Raw genomic sequence first — 19,507 nt, forward strand, 5'->3', positions numbered from 1 at the left:
CAGAATATCTGTCATGATCAGCACTGCAGTCAAACAGGTTTACACTTTACATGCTGAGGACGTGAAGAGCGGCAGAAAGGGTTTCTCGTGTGCTCGTTTGACTGTATAGATAGACAGTAACCTGTTGCAACATTGGATGATCATCTCTAAATTAAACCTGTTTTTAGCCAATTAAAGGAAGATCAGTGGAAAAAGAGACAGCTTTGGTGGAATCAGATAAAAACATAGAGGAACGAATTGAGGCAATCATCAATACACTGTCATCTAGTGTTGATATTTTATGTTTGAGCATATTATGGGAGTTTCAGTTTGTTTTTTATTTGTCCGAATTACCATTGTTGAGCTGAAATTTGAACTATATCAAATATCATAAATACCCATCATGATCAAGGACAGACTATAAGAGATTATGCATGGTTCCCATCTTGATAGAGTTCACTTCTTTGATCCCCAGCTGTAAAAGAGGCGTTAGGGAAAGTAATACTTAGATATGGTGGAGTCAAAGATAAAATGCAATCACCAATAGTCACCTAGTGTTGCTATTCAGTTTTAGTGTGTGTTGATTTACAGCTTAAAAGCTTATGGTTCCTACGTTGATAGAGTAAACCATATTAATTTTGCCTTTTTCATCCAGTAGGGAAAAGCCAGATAAGATAGTACAGATTACAGTAGAAAAAATATGTGCAAGGTGCGTACATGTAATGTTTATGCTCAACAAATAGTGCTGTTTCCTGATGTTCCTTGTATGACTCAAACGTGAAATCAATCTCAATAATTCAATCTAATTTGTTTTTGAAATATATATACTATAACTAAATACCCAGAGTTCTTTGTGCTCTCTCAGGTCCAGAAGCTACAATGCATGTGTCCAGTTGAAGTCCGCGGTGTGTTCACACTAGATTTGCGTCGCAGAGATGCTGTTATTGCGCTGGCTGTGTTTCTGGTGGAATCTGGCCTACAGGTGGGTGTCTTTCAGTTTACTCACTTAACTCAATAGATTAGGTTTCATGCCTTCCTGGTTGTTTTGATGGATACAAAATCAAAACAATACACAATACTGCAGGAATATGTTTAACATTTTTAGTATCATATTAGCACTATTGGTGCACTTTTTGCTACCAGCCTCTCCTTGTACTCCACACGTATCGGCATAAAAAGCTTACTATGACAATCTGCTTAAGCTGGCGATTAGACATGCAGCCGGCCACGTAAGCCTGTAACCTCATCACACTAATAGTGTTGAAATTGGCTTCCCAGACACCCGGTTAGATGTATTAAAGATGGCAGCTTCCCTTCTCAGTGTTAAAAAGTAATGATTCTTAAATTGTCTTTGATTCCGTGTCAGGATTAATCTTGTCTTTTTGTCTCGCAAGTGTTTTATAGTCAAACAAGTGTGCTGCGCTGTACCAGCAAGTGCAGCAGTTTGTGGTGTGTAATGATTTGTTCTCACTTTGGCAGCACAAAGACATATTTGTTCCTTACTTGCTGAGCCTGTTGAAAGGGCTCCCACGGGTCGAATGGATCGAAGAAAGCTCGGGAAAGAAAGGAAAGGGTGAGAAAAAAAACCCTCTTACAGTGGGGTCTTCTGTTTTACAATAGTCTTTGTTTACTCTCTGCAATAGTACTGTACAGTAAGTAGTATTTGTAGTCATTCTTACTCATTAAATATCAGACCAGGAAATGCCACTAGACAGCAGTTTCCACTTGTAAAGAAACAAAACATTTTATTGGCCAAATATAACATGGGAACAACATATTGTGAACTGCAGTTTGTACCTTAACTACTAATTCCTTTTTAAAAAAAATATTTTCTGTTTGACTGCTTTTTCAAAATGTGGCAATTCATTTTAGGTATTCGTTTTTCTGTCACCTTCTACTCTTCAGAATTTCTCCCTGTAGCAGAAAACTTCAGCTTCTGTCTAGTGACTCTTTTGGCAGATGTGGCTCAGAGGGACCCAGACTCCCGACAAGAGGTCAGCTTTAAAAGTGGTGATAGTAATAAATCATCCTGAGGTTAGGGTGCATTGGAGTTGAGTGCTAAATTATTGTTTCTAACCTCCAGATCTTGAACACTTTAATGGAGGTCATGCAGGCATTGCAGGACATGTGCCAAACACCTGATAACCATGACAAAGGTATACACACACGCACACACACACGCGCACACACAACAAAGCGCATTACACCAGCTTTTGAAGAAGCTTCATAGATGCTCTCTTGCCTCCAGTCTACCTGTGCAGGTATATTATCCCCAGCCTGCTTGGCATGACTCGAGCATTTGGCCGCTACAGCAACACAGATGAAGCCCTGCTGTCCAAGTTGTTCCCCAAAGATTCGCCCCAGGTGCGCTGCGTCACAGACGAACCGGAGGGGGTGCGGCGCAGGTCCTTCAATGAATTCCGTTCTATCATGCCATCCTCACTTCTATCAGAGTGCCAGAGTGACTCACTGCGTAGATCCACCGGGACCAACCTGGATTCCCCTGCACAGGTCTGTGTGTGTGTGAATGTTGTGATGGAGCTGGTTAGTTTCAAGACATGTTTTGTGTGTTCAGGATAATGAGAGGTGACTGCAGACAGATTTCCAGTATTATCTCACGTTTTGTGATTATATTTTACTAAAGTCATTAGGGAGTAATTTTAAATGAATGTGTTATGTGTGGTTATGATAACTGTTCTGTATTGTGTTGTTTTATAGATCTGTACAGATTCTGGAGGACACTCACCCTGCTCTCCTACAGCCTCTGGCACACATTACTTTGAAGGTAAAACATAGGCTACTATATGTTGATTCTATTTGTGTGTCAATGTAAACCTGGTTTTTCAGCCATCAGCATATGTAACAACCAGGTACTAGCATGTTGCTTATCTGCACTTTTATGTATCTGATCTTATCGAGGCACTACAATACTTCACTATTACAGTTATGCAATCTGTGAAGGAATTTCAAATTTGTGTGAAACTTTTGTTGCTTAGTTACACGGAGGTACTGCACATCCCCCATTGATACATTGAAGTAATTTTTCTCTCTACAGTTTGGATGGGATATTGTCTTTATATAGATGCTTTGTTATGACACAGTTTTCTTATTATAAAGGTAGCAACTAGTCTGTGTTGCTAAGGCCTGTGTGGGCTGTATTTGACTTGAAAAACAGAGATCTTTTGTATACCATAAAAAAACAATGTAGACAACTCCATACAATGGAATTCATATCTTACCCAGGTCATACTTCTCACTCCAGATTGTCAAATACTCTGTTGCGATTACTGTACAGTAATCTTACCATGCATGACTGCTATCCTCCTTCTCATGCCAACAGTTCATTCAGTAATAGTTTATCCATCAATTTTCCTGCTGCTTATACTGAATTGGTTTGGAGTCATGCTGTTTAAATTGGTATGGGATCAGTCAGGTTGTTGTTAGCGGCTAAATTTAGCAATAATAAGGGAGTTAATTTAACTGCAATTTGCTTCCGATGTGGTGGTGTCTGTGCAGCTTAAGCCAAATAATATATAATAATTAAAATTATACAGTGGTTATCTTCACCCTCTTTTAACCTGCTCACACTATGTATGTGAGATCTGATAGAGATATTTGATGGCAAAACAAATGTCATGATAAGCACTTTTATGATTCTGAAACCAACAGAATCAAGGTCTTGTTTTATTTTTAATTTTAGAAGTTGTCCATTTTTTTTCCAACTTATCAAATTTCTTTTTGTCAAATGTCCTGCTGTCTCCTTTACTTCAGGTGCCTACCTCCCAGACAGCAGCACAGTAGACCCTGACTACTATTTCTCTACAGTGAGCTCCAGTTTCTCAGTGTCTCCTCTTTTCTTGGGAGAAGGAGAAAATGAGGTGGAGGTGCCTGTTGCTCTGCTCCGTCAGCTCCTTGGCATGGTGCAGTAACCCCCTACCCCATTATCAAGATTATGCCTCTGTTGTCTCCGTCCTGTGTTCTAATATGGAACCTTACCAATGGTTGTGCATATTGTCGAATTACAGGTGAAAAAGTTTGTGTCCGACTCTTTTTTGAAAACTCTGGATGCCACCATGACAGAAGTTGCAGAGGTAACTATATAACAACTGTCTTTTTTTTTTAAATGGTAAATTCAAAATTAAATGCATGCCATTGGCAGTTAAATAATCTTCTCTGTCATTGTCTCTTCTGTTTGTTGTTAAGTCTAATTCTGGAATCAACCTCCGTTACAAAACCTTCAGTGACCCTCTCTATGTGTGTGTGTTCAAAATGCTGCGGGACACACTATACTACATGAAAGGTAAAGCATCATATACAGTAAATAGCTTATTTATCGTGCACTGAAGCGATTGCTATTGTATTTTGTGGTCTATTTAGGCAGACAACTCTTATCAAATGTTTTCATTCTCTTCACGCTCCCCAGCCTTGCAGCAGGCTTTTGTACGGGAAGTACACGACTTTGTTCTGGAGCAGTTCAGCAGCAGTCAATCAGAGCTGCAGCGTGTGCTTCATGACAGTACGGGGGGGTTGCCGGGGGAAGCGAGCCCCCTCAAGCTCCGTTGCCAAGCCAACGCTGCCTGCGTGGACCTCATGGTGTGGGCTGTCAAAGATGAGCAAGGTAATCGATTGTGGTGGTGTAATAAAGAGCAGTGTGATCAGCATGTCATGATCAGTGGGATACTGGCCTGGATGTGTTTATTTATTATTGTGATTACATCACTTTTTCTATTCAGGAGCAGAGAATTTGTGCTCCAAACTGTCAGAGAAGCTGCAGTCGAAAACCTCTAGTAAAGTCATCATTGCTCACATGCCCCTGCTCATCTGCTGCCTACAGGTATAATACTATAAGATGGAAAGGTATTTGCTCAAGGTGAAATGAAATGTTCCACAAGGTATTTTGTCTAGAAAGTTAAATGGAATTGAGTATTGTGTTGAGTTGATGGGCTAAGGCTCATCCTTGTCCTAGCTGACCAAGCCCTAAGTTGCATGTTTATATTTGTTATTTATTATTGATTTTCTCTGACTGTATCCCCGTCTGTGTCAGGGCCTGGGTCGTCTGTGTGAGAGGTTTCCAGTAGTTGCTCACTCTGCCATAACCTCTCTCAGGGATTTCCTGGTGGTTCCTTCCCCCGTTCTTATAAAACTCTACAAGTATCACAGCCAGTTCACAGGTACAGATACTTATTCATATTATTTGTAAGGGGCCATGTACAATAAAAATAAATCTTATAATTTCAATCTTATCATCAAGACAAATTATACAAAATGACAAAGATTAAAAATGTAACACACATCATGTCACCAACAAGTGTATGTTAGAAGTATAAAATCTGATTGATGGCAAACTCACATGAGTTAGTCTGGACATGGCTATACCATGGCAGAAATGGTAACATTTGTAATATTTACCTGATCAAAATTGATATCCCATCACAAAAACAAAATCACAACTTAATATTTTCTTTAAAAAAACACAAACATGGTATATCTACAATGCATCATTCATGAACCTTCTTATCCCAAATACAGCACAAATGTTGAGAGCCAAAGTAAGTGGAACAGGGGTGCTTCTGCTGATGATACAGTGACAAGTTTACATCAATATAACAGTGTCATTCGGTCACATTCGGGCTCTCGTCAACTATTGATCCAAACACAGCGTTCACTGACGAGCTGCTACAAATACAAACCAATGGAAATGCCGTTTATAGTTACTGATTGTTCTCTGTTGTATTCCAGTGTACTGCGGAAGTGTACTTAACATGCTGTTTATATTTTGCACCACAATCAACTTTCTGAATGAAGGTTCCGTTTACTATCCTATTTTGTTCAATTAAAAAAAAAACTGTAGATATAAAGCTGCTTGTTTTAATTGTCTTTGTGTTGTAATCAATCCTTTTTTTAAGCTACTGGAGAAATTCGGATAAATGTGACCAATGAGCACTCTCAGTCCACCTTGAACCTCCTGGTAAACAAAAGAGACCAGCAGTCCATGTATGAGCAGCTCAGAGACTTTTCCATTGACAACATATGCAGGTCAGACAGACACCTGGCACAGCTGTGATTAGAAAATAATAAATAATAAAATAATAAAAAACTTTTTTTGTTTGTTTAACCTCTCTGCTACATGCTTATGTGTATTCTTCTCTCCTAGATGTCTGAAAGCTGGTCTGACCATGGACAATGTGATAGCTGAAGCTTTTCTGGCTAGTCTGTCCAACCGTCTTTACATTTCACAGGAAAATGACAAGTGAGCAACATTTCTGGTTACGTACACAAACGCTACTTGCATTCCCCCTGAAATTCTTGACATTGATGAACAGCTACTCTTAATATAAAACCTGTATGTCTGCAGGGATGCCCATCTGATTCCAGATCACACCATCCGAGCATTGGGTCACATTGCAGTTGCTCTCAGAGACACTCCTAAAGTGATGGAGCACATTCTACAAATCCTTCAACAAAAGTTTTGCCAGCCTCCATCCACTCTGGATGTACTCATCATCGACCAGCTGGGCTGCATGGTCATTACGGGAAACGTGAGTTCAAGATACAATGATTAGGTTTTAAAACATTTTGCCTCCGTTTTATGATATGGTTGAAAGGGATATTGGGCCATTTATACAGTAACAACAAATGAGTCATTCTAAAGTCTAAACAATTGGTATTGTTATTTTTAAATACATTTGTCTTAGTTTAAAGTCATCTTATTCTTATTGCCCAATATCACATATAACAATTTGCTCCAGGGGGCTTACATTCTGTACAGCATATGACACCCTCTGTCCTTTAGACATCTGATTTGGATTAAGAAAAACTCCCTCAAATCCCCTTTAACAGAGAAAACCTCAGGAAGAGCAAGAGAGGGAGGATCCCTCTCCCATGACGGACAGGAGTGCTATGGATGATGTTTGTACAGAATAAACCAGCAAAAATCAAAGTGTGAACAAGTTTTCATGAACAAAATGATCACATGTAGATTGTAAAAGATATGGGAATAATATAAATGCTGGATGATGTCGACCAACTTCATGTGTTACCAAATAGAACATGAGCCACACAACCTCCTCTTAAACAGGGAATCACTGCTGCTTCAATCTTTTTTTCTCTTAACCCAGAGGAGCTGACATGCTGTAATTACTGGAAACCGGCTGCCTGCTGTTTACTTGCTCAGAACAGTGTGCACAATAATAGGTTTCAATATAATAGTTAACACCCCTTTGGAGTGTAATTGGGTATTTTTGACTGCCAACATACCCAGATGTGATCACTTACACATCCATTCCTTTGTCCTGATACAGTTTGTGCACAATTGCTCATGTTATCCCTAAACATTTTAAAATTGTAAATAATAATAATTCAAAAAATATAAAAAATACTATATTCTTCATTTTATTGGTGTCTGCGCAGTCTTACTGTCTGTCTGTCTGTCCGTCTTGTAGCAATACATCTATCAGGAGGTGTGGAACCTGTTCCAGCAGATCAGTGTGAAGGCCAGCTCAGTGGTCTACTCTAACAAAGACTACAAGGATCAAGGCTACAGGTCATTATCTGCTCTTACCATGTTGACAGAATTGCCATTTGCACCATGTCGTCATGTAGAAACAGGAAATGAAGTTGGGAGAACGTTAAGAATTGTTTCCCTTTATTCACTACTACTATTTAATGGTTAGCAGCAGTGGCACGCCCTGTAATATTTGATGAATAAAACATGGAATTTGACAATGAATTTACATTTGCAGAGCCTGCAGTTAGTTTACAAAACATATTTTATCCTCATGTTATTATTAGTCTTGAATAATTCTATCATTATGAATCAAAACTAAATACTTTTGAGGCACCTGGAACCAAACGTAAGAGTGGAATATGTTATGCTGTAAACAACAATAGTTTAACAGTAACTTTTAAGCTGGGTTTTTTAATTTCAAAAAGTGTTCCAGGTATCCAATCTACCTGTGAGGAAAGTTGGTTTAATCAGTTATGACAATATACCTCAGAACATTTTTACCCTTCTGACACACCCAAAGTTACATAGTGCACCTTTTAATGTTGGTCTTGTTTAACTGTTAAACTGTTCCCTCCATCTCTGCTTTCCCCGTCCTAAGGCACTGCTCTCTGGCAGTGATAAATGCTCTGGCTAACATTGCAGCCAACCTGCAGCCAGGGGAGCAACTGGTGGACGAACTAATGGTCAACCTTTTAGAACTGTTTGTCCAACTGGGCCTGGAAGGGAAGAGAGCCAGTGAGAGGGCCTCAGATAAGGGACCAGCGCTTAAGGTACGTGCCTATATACATGAACATCTAAACACAGCAGTAAATAGGATTATGCTATGTTTGTGAATTTGTAATGAGCCTTTGTCTCCCGTAGGCATCGAGTAGTGCTGGAAATCTTGGAGTCCTCATTCCAGTGATTGCTGTGGTGAGTAATGTGATGTCTATACAAACTGCTGTCCCTCTGGGGACTTTCCCAGTTTATTTGTCCCCACATAGACCACAGTTAAATGATCTACATGAGTATTTCAGAGCTTCAGATTGGTTGGTTAGCATTTAACTCTTTCAACAAATATTTACCCTGCAAGCTGCAGTACAAACATGTGTAGCACCAGTTCACTGCTGAATGAAGTAGTAACTTCAGTATTAAAACATAATAATAATATGATTCTTTAAATGTAATTAATAATAATAATAATAATAATAATGTAACAACTGTAGGCTTGTTTTCCACAAAAATTATGGTCTAGTGGCGTTATGTATTATTTTATTATCCCCATTCTTTAGTTATTCTTTCTGTAGTTATTCCAGTACGACCTTAGGGTAATAGCAGTTGTATAATATCATTTTAAAGCACCTTTCTCCACTAGCCTTTAACATTAATGGACAGACAACACACCTTCATTGAGTCACTGCAACAGACTATACAGAATATACATAATGTTCTTACAGAAGTAACTGACTATTAAAAGGCAACAGCCCAGTTTGAATTAGAAGATGTAACTAAACATGGAATTCATAGGGGAATAGTCTAGCTGTTCAAAATAGGCTTTTGGTTCCAGTTTAGTTCTGTGAAGGATTGACCACCCGGCCCATGAACACCAGGCAGTCTGTGCGGTGCTCGTAGATGAGGAAGAGGAAGGGATGGTCCACAGTGAAGCGGATCTGAGAGGAGAGGGGCATGAAGCCCACCTGGGTCAGAGCAGCAGCCTCTGTCCCCTCCTCATTCACAGTGATGGTTCCCTGGTGCTTCAGCTGGGGACAGAGAGATCAGGGAGGCTTCCATTATTATGAAATAGTTTGTAAGGATCATTGATTGCTCTTGATAAGGTGTCCTAGTGACTGAATGACCAACATGATACATTATCTGTTTGGTTTTTCCTAAGTAAAAACATGACTTATGATTTACTCTTACTCACCCAGTTCATGGCAACCCTTTCAGAGGTCATTCCAGAGAAATCCCCACTCTCCTGGAACAAGTCAGTGAGGCCCATCTCCTTCAAATTCTCAATCAGGTCATAGTTCTGCTCCAGTTTAAAGCGAGGTATCACCACCTCTCGAGTCCTGAAGGGAGGCATAGATAGTTTCCTCACGACATTGCTTTTTAATCCCCACTGGGTCGAAACATTTTCAAAATGTTCACCCAAGCCATAACAATTGTTTAGCTCAAATTGGGAGAAGTAAACTGCATGTTAATATTGAGTGTGCTTTGTCAACTATTTAGTAGTTTTGAGGAGAATGCTGCGGCTGCTAACCTGTTTGTCATGTTTTTGAGCCACTTGCTGACAACAGTGGGAGATATCTCCTGCTCCAAGGTCCTCATGCCAGTAATCTTCCTTGGCAAGGCAATGAGCATGCTGATCTGTCCCGTGTATGGAAGCTGAAAATAACAAAGGTTATATCATTATATTGAAGCTCGGATGAGTTGTTCATGAACCATAATGCACATTTGTCAGTAAATTGTCACTGGAAAAAAACTTAAAATCAATGAGAGGCCGCCCACCTGCAGGATGTCACAATCTAGTTCGTGGTCTGCAGCGGCCAGATAGTTCCCCTTGTTGGTCATCATTGGCACACGTACATTTGTCTTTTCGTTAACTCTGAAGCTACGATAGTGAGTCAATTCTTGCGGGAATTTCTGTTCCCATGTACCTGTTTATACAAACAAATAAGGGCAAGCAAATGCGTCATACGTTTACTTTGTGATTCAAAACGGAGAAGACAGGTGTTCTTTTACCTTTCTGCTAGTAGGTGAAGGACAATGTGTCTCTACTACTTTGACTCACCTTTGAAGTACAAGTAGTTGAGCAGCATTAGCACCATCTTTGGGTCCACGCTCTTGAGCGGCTCCTTGATCAGCCCTTTGGTCAGCTTTAGGATGCGTCGGTTTGCTTTGTTCAGAAAGGCGGGGTCACTGAAGTCCACCGACTGCGGCTCGGCGTAATAATAAGTCTTTGTCTCAGTGCGGAAAGTATCTCTCACCGAGACATTCATGGCCACGTAGACGTCGTTCACAGAGCGCAGCGTGTAACCAAAGTTCCTCCTGAAGAGCCTGTGTGTCAGCTTCCTGAAAAGCTTATGCACTGTTGTGTTGTCATAGTGATGGCTGGCGTTGACAAACTCGGCGAATCCCAGCGCTTTGTAGATCTGCTCATGGGTTCCGGGTCCGGCCCCTAAAGACATCATCCCCATAGCGATGGATATCCCGGCAGGTGCCAGCAGGATGTTGTCACTCTGGTTGACATCGTTGCGAAGACTTCGGTAGAGGTTAAAACCGAAATGGGCGTTTACCATGTTGAGGCGTTGGAGGCGAGAGCGAGCGTGGAACAGCCGCAGGAGTCGGGCACGGCGGATCTTTGGGTCGGAGGGTTCGGCAAATATGTCAATGTCTGGAGCTGGTGTGGCAATGTCATCTATCTCGTCCCCTTCACTGGAAAATATAATAAACTTTGTCATTGAGAGCCGTTCAAAAGTAGAATCCGTCTAAATGTGTTCTGGTATTCAGAAGGACGCAGCACATTATGTGTTATACAGTAGCTGCTTTATAAGCTACTGTTCATTTTTGGATGCATGAACATTTTATTACACACAATGGTTATCATGTTTTCAACATCTCAATCTCACCTACTGTCGTCTAAAACGTACATAGTGTCTCAAGAAAGTGAAAAGAGTTGTCTCTGTTAAGCCCTACCATGTTGAAGTCAGCTCTTTTCCGTACTTCATCAGGCTACTTTACATGTCGACTTCTATCCCCAACATTTAATTTTGATATAATCCACCAGAAGTGATTTAATACTCACATGTAGTCGTCACTGCCCGCAGCCAGGATTTTATCAAAATCAATATAATCTTCATCCTCAAAGCCATCAAAAACAAGGTCATTAGTGACAGTGTTTGCTTTGTGGAACTCTAATGGGATGGCATCCATATCCACTTCGCCCCCTTCAAAGCCTCTTGGGTCGGGTTGAGGGTCAGTGAAGTGAGTGTCCAGGTCCTTGATTCCACCCAGGGATGGACAAACAAGCAGACAGGCCACAGAAATGACCCGGATGACCCACATATTGATTCCTGAGGAAAAGAGAATGGGCTTTTTAATGGCCTTATTTATAATTATCTTACCAACAATTAGTACATTTTATACATTACATTTAATTTAGCTAATGCTATTAATCAAAAGCTATTTCCAATAAGTATTCAACCATGACGGTACAAACTAGGAACAGCAAGCACATAAACTTCAAATAAGCCAAACTACAAAGTGCCACATGTAATTAGGTGCTACTTTATAATTGCATTTCTTTTTATATGAGTACAGTATGAATCAAGCAGACAAGCCTATTTAAAGAAAGTACTCAGTCAAGATTCAAGCAGTGTAGCAGCAAGAAGCCGCTAGAAGTCCTATGCACACTGATTGGATTAAATTACATTTCCATAAACCAGTAGGAATAATATATTTTCTTCACAGGGTAAAAACCCCAAAAGGTTTTGCAGAAAATTCCCTTCAAAGCAGTCTCTGTGTGTAAATATCTTACCTTTACTGTGTGCTGGTTGCTCCTGTTTGTAGGACTAAGAGCAAAGAATTGAATACAAAACTGAACTTTGATGTGGGCTCCTCTTGAACAAATAGACCAAATCAAACAGACCAAAAAGTGCTGTGACTGACTCAAATCTTTAACTCTTCACAATTCCACTTGTGTGTGAAGCAGATTTTAAACAAATCAACTATTACAGGGCCATCTGGTTAAATACATTTTGCAGTTGTATTATTAAAAGTCTTTATTTTATTCAGTACATGCAGAATGTTCACAAATATTTAAGATTTGTATTTCACATTTAACCGAATGTGATAATGCAAAATGATTCACTTTATTTCTGACCCTTTTTTCCCCATGTCCATTTTTCAAACTCATAGTTGACCAGGCGGCTTCCACCAATCAAAGAAGCCAAGCCTCGTCTCCAGAAGCTGTTCAGGGACTTCTGGTTGTATTCTGTGGTCATGGGCTTTGCTGTGGAAGGATCAGGTGAGCATGTTGTGGAAACTGATTTTAGTATACTACATGTTTAGCTAAAAGGTCTGCACTTTATCACATACAACGAGTGGAAGCTGATATTTAAAGGTACACTCAATGATAATGTGTGTCTGGCCTACAGCTTACCCACATGACGAAATCTATACCCCATTCAATGCTTATGTTTTGAAACTCTGACCTGTGTGGACTTTCAAAACATAAAGGTGCCCTCTGCCTTTATTTGTAGCTCCATTTTTTCAGTTTTCTCATGATGAGAGGGGTTACCGGAAGTTGTTGTGATAATGTGGGGAATGTACTCTGATAATTATTGATAATTATGAAGATTTATTCAACACCAAATGGGGTAATATAATTTGTTTTACATGTGATTAGATACAATTATTCTTCAATTTAGGTAAAGTAGATATGTAGTTGTTAGTATCAAGCCAATTATAAACATACCAAGTGGTTGTTCACAAGTCTAAATTAAATCTTTTATAGAGATATACACATGGCAACATCAGTGTCAGTCATTGCTGTCCAGTGGGTTCCAGCATATCTGGATATACTTTATATGTTTTCCTTTCAGGGCTTTGGCCAGAGGAGTGGTATGAAGGTGTGTGTGAGATTGCCACCACGTCTCCTCTCCTCACCTTCCCCAGTGGAGAACCTCTTCGCTCCGAACTGCAGTACAACTCTGCCCTGAAAAATGACACAGTTACTCCGGTACAGTGTTCACAATCTATGTATGTGGTTCAAATACTGTTTGAAAACCAAAACATTAGGACTCATTTTTAAAACGGTCCATTCCTGTACAGGCCGAGTTGAGCGATCTGAGAACAACCATCAGCAATCTCCTCGACCCGACTCCTGAAGGATCTGCCCTCATTAACAAGCTCGACTTTGCCATGTCCACATATCTGCTCTCAGTCTACAGACTAGAATACATGAGGTCAGCTCCATTACACATACCAATCCAGTTTATATGATCTGTTTATTAATGTATATGGTGAGAAAGTCAGATTATGATAATGTGTAATGACTCTCTTTCTCCTCTTTCAGGATGCAGCGATCCAATGATCCTGACAGGTTCCAGGTCATGTTTCTATATTTTGAAGACAAAGCCATCCAGAAGGACAAATCTGGTGAGGCCTCTAAACCTGTTCACATCTGCCCATTATTTTCCTCATGCTGGGGAATACATTAACTCAAACTACACTTTAAAAAAAATCTACACAGGCATGATGCAGTGCATTATTTGTGTTGGCGATAAAGTGTTTGACGTCTTCCTCCAGATGATGGCTGAGAAGGTAGGTTGCACTGTTTCACTCCAAATCATAGGTGATGGCAAAAATATTCAAAAGAAAAATAATTAAAAAGATCAGTGTATATCTGATGCTTTTAGCCCAAGACCAAAGAGCATGAAGAGGAACTGGAGCGACATGCCCAATTCTTATTGATCAACTTTAACCACACACACAAGCGGATCCGCAGAGTGGCGGACAAATACCTCTCTGGTTTGGCCGAGACGTGAGTGTTAAGGACCCAAGAACTTTGTCTGCCTACAGCTTTCCCCCATAATGTTAGGTGCAATATGAATCCTGTCTCTCTTGTGTTTTACCTCTAACAGATTCCCCCATCTTCTTTGGAGCGGTCGTGTGTTGAAGACCATGTTGGACATCTTGCAGACACTCTCTCTGTCGCTGAGTGCTGTAAGTATCAGTGGAGGGCTGGGCTGGTGTGAACACCTCAGTGTCAGCTTGGTTGGTTCTGAATGCCTCAGTGGCAAAAATTCCATTTCTTCTCTGTTTATTAGGACATCCACAAGGATCAGCCGGACTATGACATTCCAGACACCCCTTACAGGATCACTGTTCCTGACACATATGAAGCCCGAGAGGTGAGTTTAGACTGTTCTTTCACATATGACCACTAGAGGACAGCACAGTATTGGTTTTTCATCAGCTAAATTACCCTTTGAGGTGTGAAAGGATTTGTTCAACTACTGTAACAATGATTAAGTACAAAAGGAAATATCTAAGATATTCTCATAATATCAACCTTTTGTGTAACAATATATTTAATTTAAGTTGATCTATTAGCCGCTTTTGTATGTGATACATATTAATATTCTCATAATCCTCATGTCTTTGTAGAGCATAGTGAAGGACTTTGCTGCACGCTGTGGTGAGATCCTGAAAGAGGCGATGAAATGGGCCCCTTCAGTCACAAAGTCCCACCTGCAGGTCAGTTTCTTCACCTCTATGTTTCCTCAGAGTGGAAGTCTCTTCTATGACATGATCAACAGAACTCGGGAATTTAAAAGAGGGTCAACACACACTCAAATAAAGGCCTAGATTACATTTTAGCTACTGCTTCCTTTATTAATTAAGAATAAAACTAAAGATGTGGCTATACATAAGAATAGTCATTGGTGGTCTTGTCAAGATCAAAAACTAAAATGCTGAACTTCACAGTTGTTACCTGACTCTAAGATATATATACATATATACACGTCATTGTTCCCATATCTTACCTATGTCTTGTGTCTTGTGCAGGAGTACTTGAACAAGCATCAGAACTGGGTGTCAGGACTGTCCCAGCACACTGGCCTGGCCATGGCCACAGAGAGCATACTGCACCTCGCAGGCTTAAACAGACAGAGTACTACACTAGGCGTGAGTGAAACACACAGGCTGGCCTCCCTGCTTCTTTGCACACAAGCCCTTTCTTCTGTTTAAGGACAGCCTGCAATTGAGAGAAGAAAATACTCATTCCAAATTATTGTTGAGGTCTTAGTGTAAGCTACCTGTTACATTTGATTATATTTAAAACTGAAGAACATAGGTCATGATATGGCATTGACAATATTGTATTGTTAGAAACATTGTTTGGACAAAACTTGAAGAAAACCTTCAGGATGTCTCAAAAAAGACAAATGCCTTTTTACTTCCTGAGCCATTAAGAAGGATGCAGCACTTCTGTAACATCCTTGGAACATATTGCAAACTTTAAAACCAAAATTAGTTTTCTACCGTTAGCTTTACAGGTTTGTTTATTTGATGCTTATTAACTTTCATCCAACATTGAAAGCCTTTAAGATAACATGTGCTAATCAGTTGCTTGGCCAAAGATTTTGCAATTTTATTAACACTTAATAGAAGTGCGTCAAATATGTTGTGCCTGTGCCTATATGTGTGTGTTTTATTCTGTATTTGTTCTTTAGCATCATAAACACAGGGAGTATTGTTAAAGCTGTTAACTGTCCTGTATGTCCATGTTTGCTATTCAGTGTGACATTTTATTTGCTTGCCATGCTTTTGCTCTGGGTTTTTCAGCTTGCATTCTGCTATATCCGTGTTTTCATTTGCTTATCTTGTTGTATTTTGTCTTTAAAATGCATCGAACTGCCTACCGGTTGCTTGGCTGATTCACGGATTTGCTGGTTACCTGGTAACTTACCTGGCGGGTGGGTTGTTTGGCTGGTTGCCCATTTGGCTAACTGGTTATTCTGGTGCTGTCCTCCACCATGTGGCCAACCATAGGCTGCTTTCCCTCAGGTTGGTCTGAACACTAAATATAAAGACAGGGCTCAGGCATGATACCTTCAGCATAACCAGAAGTGTTACAGTAAAGCTAAGTATCTGACCTTCCTTGCTTGTGACCATGTTGCTCTAAGTGGCCCCTAAACTGTGCTTGTCATTAGACCACCCAGCTGATGGAGAGACCGGCATGTGTGAAGAAGGACTACTCCAACTTCATGGCATCACTTAACCTGCGCAACCGCTACACAGGAGAGGTGAAGACTTTATATTATTCGAGTTATGTGACTTCCCTTGTCTTACTGCATACAGTATGATTCCTACCTGTCTGTTTGTCTGCTGTTTAGGTGGCTGGTATGATCCAGTTCTCAGAAGCGACTCACAGCCCGTCAGACCTCAGCAAACTGATAATCCATCAGATGACCAGTGCTCTGGACAGTAAAGACCCAGAAGCCTTTACCCAGTCCATGTTCAAGATGGCTGCTCTGCTTATAAGTACCAAAAGTGAGCAGCTACACACTATTTAAATCCATATTTGATGTCTTTTAGCAATAGTGCTTAAGTGTGAGTGTTTTTTGTTATACTGTATTTCTGTTATGTTATATTATTATATTCTTTCCCTCAGACTGTGATCCTCAGCTCCTGCACCATCTGTGTTGGTCTCCTCTGAAGATGTTCACAGAACACGGCATGGAAACGGCTATCGCCTGCTGGGAATGGCTCCTGGCTGCACACAATGGGGTGGAAGTGCCAGTATGTATATTTATCACTTCATAAAATCATATGAATATGGTTGATTTAATATATATTATAGTACAGATCAATTCTTATCCCAGTTCATGCGTGAGATGGCAGGAGCTTGGCAGATGGCAGTAGAGCTGAAGATGGGTTTGTTTTCGGAGGCTAAGGTAGAGGCCGGCCCTCTGGCCGTGTCAGAGGAGAGTCAACCTGCACCCTGTGCACCCGATGTCATCCCACACTTCCTCTGGATAGAGGTCAGTGACACACAGACAGAAACTACTGCTTCACATTTCATTTATTGTCCTGTCTATGGCAAACACATGTTAGTGTTTAACCTTCAGTATGCAAAACACATTTAACTTGATGTCTGTAAGATGCACCCTGCATGCTCATGTTCACCAATCCACTGGGCTGTAATGCTGTGAACTTACACTAAAGGGACATACTGTAGAAGGATTTGAAAATGTCTCGCATGTAAAACTTTTAACTTTTGTAAATAGCGCCATCTTTAAAGAGTTCACTTGCTCAATGTTCTTCAAGATACAGTTTCTTTTTTACTTGGTTTTGGTTTATCAGGTTCTGTGGGTGGATATATTATATGGAAATAACCCACTGTGTAGTTCGGGACAATAATATATGATTTTTGTAGAATGAAGAGTTTACCATTCCATTAATCTAAATCTTTTACTTAAGTTTACATAATTTTGATCTATTTTTATTGATGTATTTGATTGCTCCTCTCTGGTCTCCCTTTAGTTTCTGGTGCAAAGGTTCGAGATAGCGAAGTACAGCAGCGCTGACCAGGTAGAGATTTTCACCACCATTATGCAGAGATCTCTGTCTCTGAAAGTTGGTGGACCCAAAAGCAGCCTGAACCGACACGTTGCTGCCATTGGACCCAGATTCAGGTTCTGATTACAACAACAAATAAGTTCAATCGTAAATGCTGTAATAATTTGCTGCCAGAAACACTGAATCCTCAACTATATAAGATTATTGTGTCATCATCACTTTTTTCAGACTGCTGACTCTGGGTCTGACTCTTCTGCATGCTGATGTTGTGACAAATGCCACTATTAGAAATGTGCTTCGAGAGAAAATTTATTCTACGGCTTTTGACTACTTCAGGTAGAAGACATTTCAAATATGTTTCGTTTTAAATAAAGAACACTTTTGTTTTAGTGTGATGTAAAGCTCTGTCCACTTACTTTTGACCATTTCTGTCTTTATGTAGTGCTGCTCCCAAATTTCCCACTCAGACGGATAAGAGGCTGAGAGAAGACATCAGTATCATGATCAAGTTCTATGCCAGCCTGCAGTCTGACAAGAAGTATCTGGCTGCCAACCAGCTAGTTCCCCCAGGTACAGCTCTGAGTAAAACGTGCCCTAAGTTTTCATTAATAATAACCAAATAAGTAACTTCACACAGCCCAATAAATCACACTTTACTGTATATGTTTTTTATTCCTGCTGTAATTTAAGACAGATTCAGCGATATTTAATCTACAATAAAATAACTCCAATACACAAATATTCCAGGTTTCTACTCTGTGATGTATAGGGCTGCAACCAAAGATTATTTTGATAATCGATGAATCTGTCATTTATTTTCTCGATTAATCGATTAGTGGTTTGGTCCGTAAAATGACAGAATTTATTTTTTTCAGTTTTCCAAAGCCCTTGTTGACGTCCTCAAATGTATTTTTATGTCCAAAAAACAAAGATATTTCAGTTTACTGTCATAAGGGGATAATAGAAACCAGAAAATATTAACATTTGTGAAGCTGAAAACAGAGAATTTGGACATTCTTTAGTACAAAATGACTTGAAACGATTAATGGATTATCAAAATAGTTGGCGATTAATTTAATAATCGATTATTCGATTAATCCTTGCAGCTCTAGTGATGTACATACTGATGTGGTAACTAGAGCTGAAAATGTAAAATTTGCAAGAAAACTTTCATATCATGAATTGTATTTATTTATAAAATATCTGGGCAGTGCATAGGTTCTACCACCTGGGCCTTTCTGTTTTTGTGGAAGGCTAAGGTTACAGATGAGGGAGTTTATTTTTCTGAGGAGAAGTGAAAATGTATAAATATAGTCCAAATGCCGTCAGAGAGCTTCTTTGTCAAGTGTAGAGGCGTATTTTCCCATTACAACCCTAAGTGTGATCATTCCCAAAATGAAGGTGGTATCTCAGCCTCTACAGTAACATTTCCTTGATAGACAGATAATACAACAGTAGGAAAGATAATGATGGTTTTCTTTGTGTAGATCCGCAAGACATGTCGGTGAACAGCCTGTCCGTAATGGCAGTGGCAGATAGCCGCAACAGTCTTGATGCAGCTCTGGGCCAGAGGCAGCAGGTGACTCAGGGATGGATCAACACCTACCCTCTGTCCTCCGGGATGTCCACCATATCCAAGAAATCAGGTAGAACTCACACAGGCTGTTCAACCTAAATGAGCAAAACACCATATGCTGCGATGTCATGGATGAAAACGATCTTCAGTTAGTAATATAACATTCCTTCTGCAGTTATACATTAATGAGTTTTTGCTCCTCTACTGTTTCAGGGCTATCTAAAAAAAGCAACAGAGGCTCTCAGCTGCACAAATACTACATGAAACGCCGGACTCTTTTACTGGCTCTATTGGTATTTACATTTTCTCAAACACTATTTATAATGTGTAGGCAACTACATGCCGTTCTCTATTGACATCATATTGGGCAGCATTAT

The 19,507-nt window shown here is 40.0% G+C and overlaps 2 protein-coding genes across 2 annotated transcripts in view; one reads left to right on the plus strand and one right to left on the minus strand.

Annotated features, from left to right (window-relative positions):
- The window catches only part of pi4kab (phosphatidylinositol 4-kinase, catalytic, alpha b), a 30,157-nt gene that overhangs the window by 404 nt on the left and 10,246 nt on the right, over positions 1-19,507 (plus strand). The window contains exons 2-38 of the mRNA XM_080040287.1: positions 845-961; positions 1,459-1,552; positions 1,885-1,973; positions 2,063-2,135; positions 2,228-2,490; positions 2,698-2,764; positions 3,751-3,899; positions 4,005-4,070; positions 4,183-4,279; positions 4,403-4,597; positions 4,713-4,813; positions 5,024-5,150; positions 5,886-6,015; positions 6,134-6,229; positions 6,335-6,518; positions 7,422-7,522; positions 8,085-8,256; positions 8,348-8,398; positions 12,383-12,491; positions 13,069-13,205; positions 13,298-13,431; positions 13,542-13,624; positions 13,719-13,789; positions 13,885-14,009; positions 14,110-14,191; positions 14,296-14,379; positions 14,636-14,725; positions 15,038-15,157; positions 16,186-16,278; positions 16,369-16,525; positions 16,647-16,774; positions 16,858-17,016; positions 17,519-17,670; positions 17,783-17,890; positions 17,997-18,124; positions 19,042-19,200; positions 19,344-19,423. Coding sequence (XP_079896413.1) covers positions 845-961; positions 1,459-1,552; positions 1,885-1,973; positions 2,063-2,135; positions 2,228-2,490; positions 2,698-2,764; positions 3,751-3,899; positions 4,005-4,070; positions 4,183-4,279; positions 4,403-4,597; positions 4,713-4,813; positions 5,024-5,150; positions 5,886-6,015; positions 6,134-6,229; positions 6,335-6,518; positions 7,422-7,522; positions 8,085-8,256; positions 8,348-8,398; positions 12,383-12,491; positions 13,069-13,205; positions 13,298-13,431; positions 13,542-13,624; positions 13,719-13,789; positions 13,885-14,009; positions 14,110-14,191; positions 14,296-14,379; positions 14,636-14,725; positions 15,038-15,157; positions 16,186-16,278; positions 16,369-16,525; positions 16,647-16,774; positions 16,858-17,016; positions 17,519-17,670; positions 17,783-17,890; positions 17,997-18,124; positions 19,042-19,200; positions 19,344-19,423 — 4,371 coding nt within the window. The remainder of the gene's footprint in view (positions 1-844; positions 962-1,458; positions 1,553-1,884; positions 1,974-2,062; positions 2,136-2,227; positions 2,491-2,697; positions 2,765-3,750; positions 3,900-4,004; positions 4,071-4,182; positions 4,280-4,402; positions 4,598-4,712; positions 4,814-5,023; positions 5,151-5,885; positions 6,016-6,133; positions 6,230-6,334; positions 6,519-7,421; positions 7,523-8,084; positions 8,257-8,347; positions 8,399-12,382; positions 12,492-13,068; positions 13,206-13,297; positions 13,432-13,541; positions 13,625-13,718; positions 13,790-13,884; positions 14,010-14,109; positions 14,192-14,295; positions 14,380-14,635; positions 14,726-15,037; positions 15,158-16,185; positions 16,279-16,368; positions 16,526-16,646; positions 16,775-16,857; positions 17,017-17,518; positions 17,671-17,782; positions 17,891-17,996; positions 18,125-19,041; positions 19,201-19,343; positions 19,424-19,507) is intronic.
- serpind1 (serpin peptidase inhibitor, clade D (heparin cofactor), member 1) lies at positions 9,034-11,530 on the minus strand (the record flags this gene model as incomplete). Its single annotated transcript, XM_080041948.1, has 6 exons — positions 9,034-9,225; positions 9,390-9,534; positions 9,726-9,850; positions 9,974-10,122; positions 10,257-10,900; positions 11,271-11,530. The coding sequence occupies 6 exons, from the start codon at positions 11,528-11,530 to the stop codon at positions 9,034-9,036; spliced, it is 1,515 nt and encodes a 504-aa protein (XP_079898074.1).

Source organism: Ammodytes marinus (assembly GCF_949987685.1).
Source record: "Ammodytes marinus genome assembly, chromosome: 2".
Taxonomy (NCBI): Eukaryota; Metazoa; Chordata; class Actinopteri; order Uranoscopiformes; family Ammodytidae; genus Ammodytes; species Ammodytes marinus.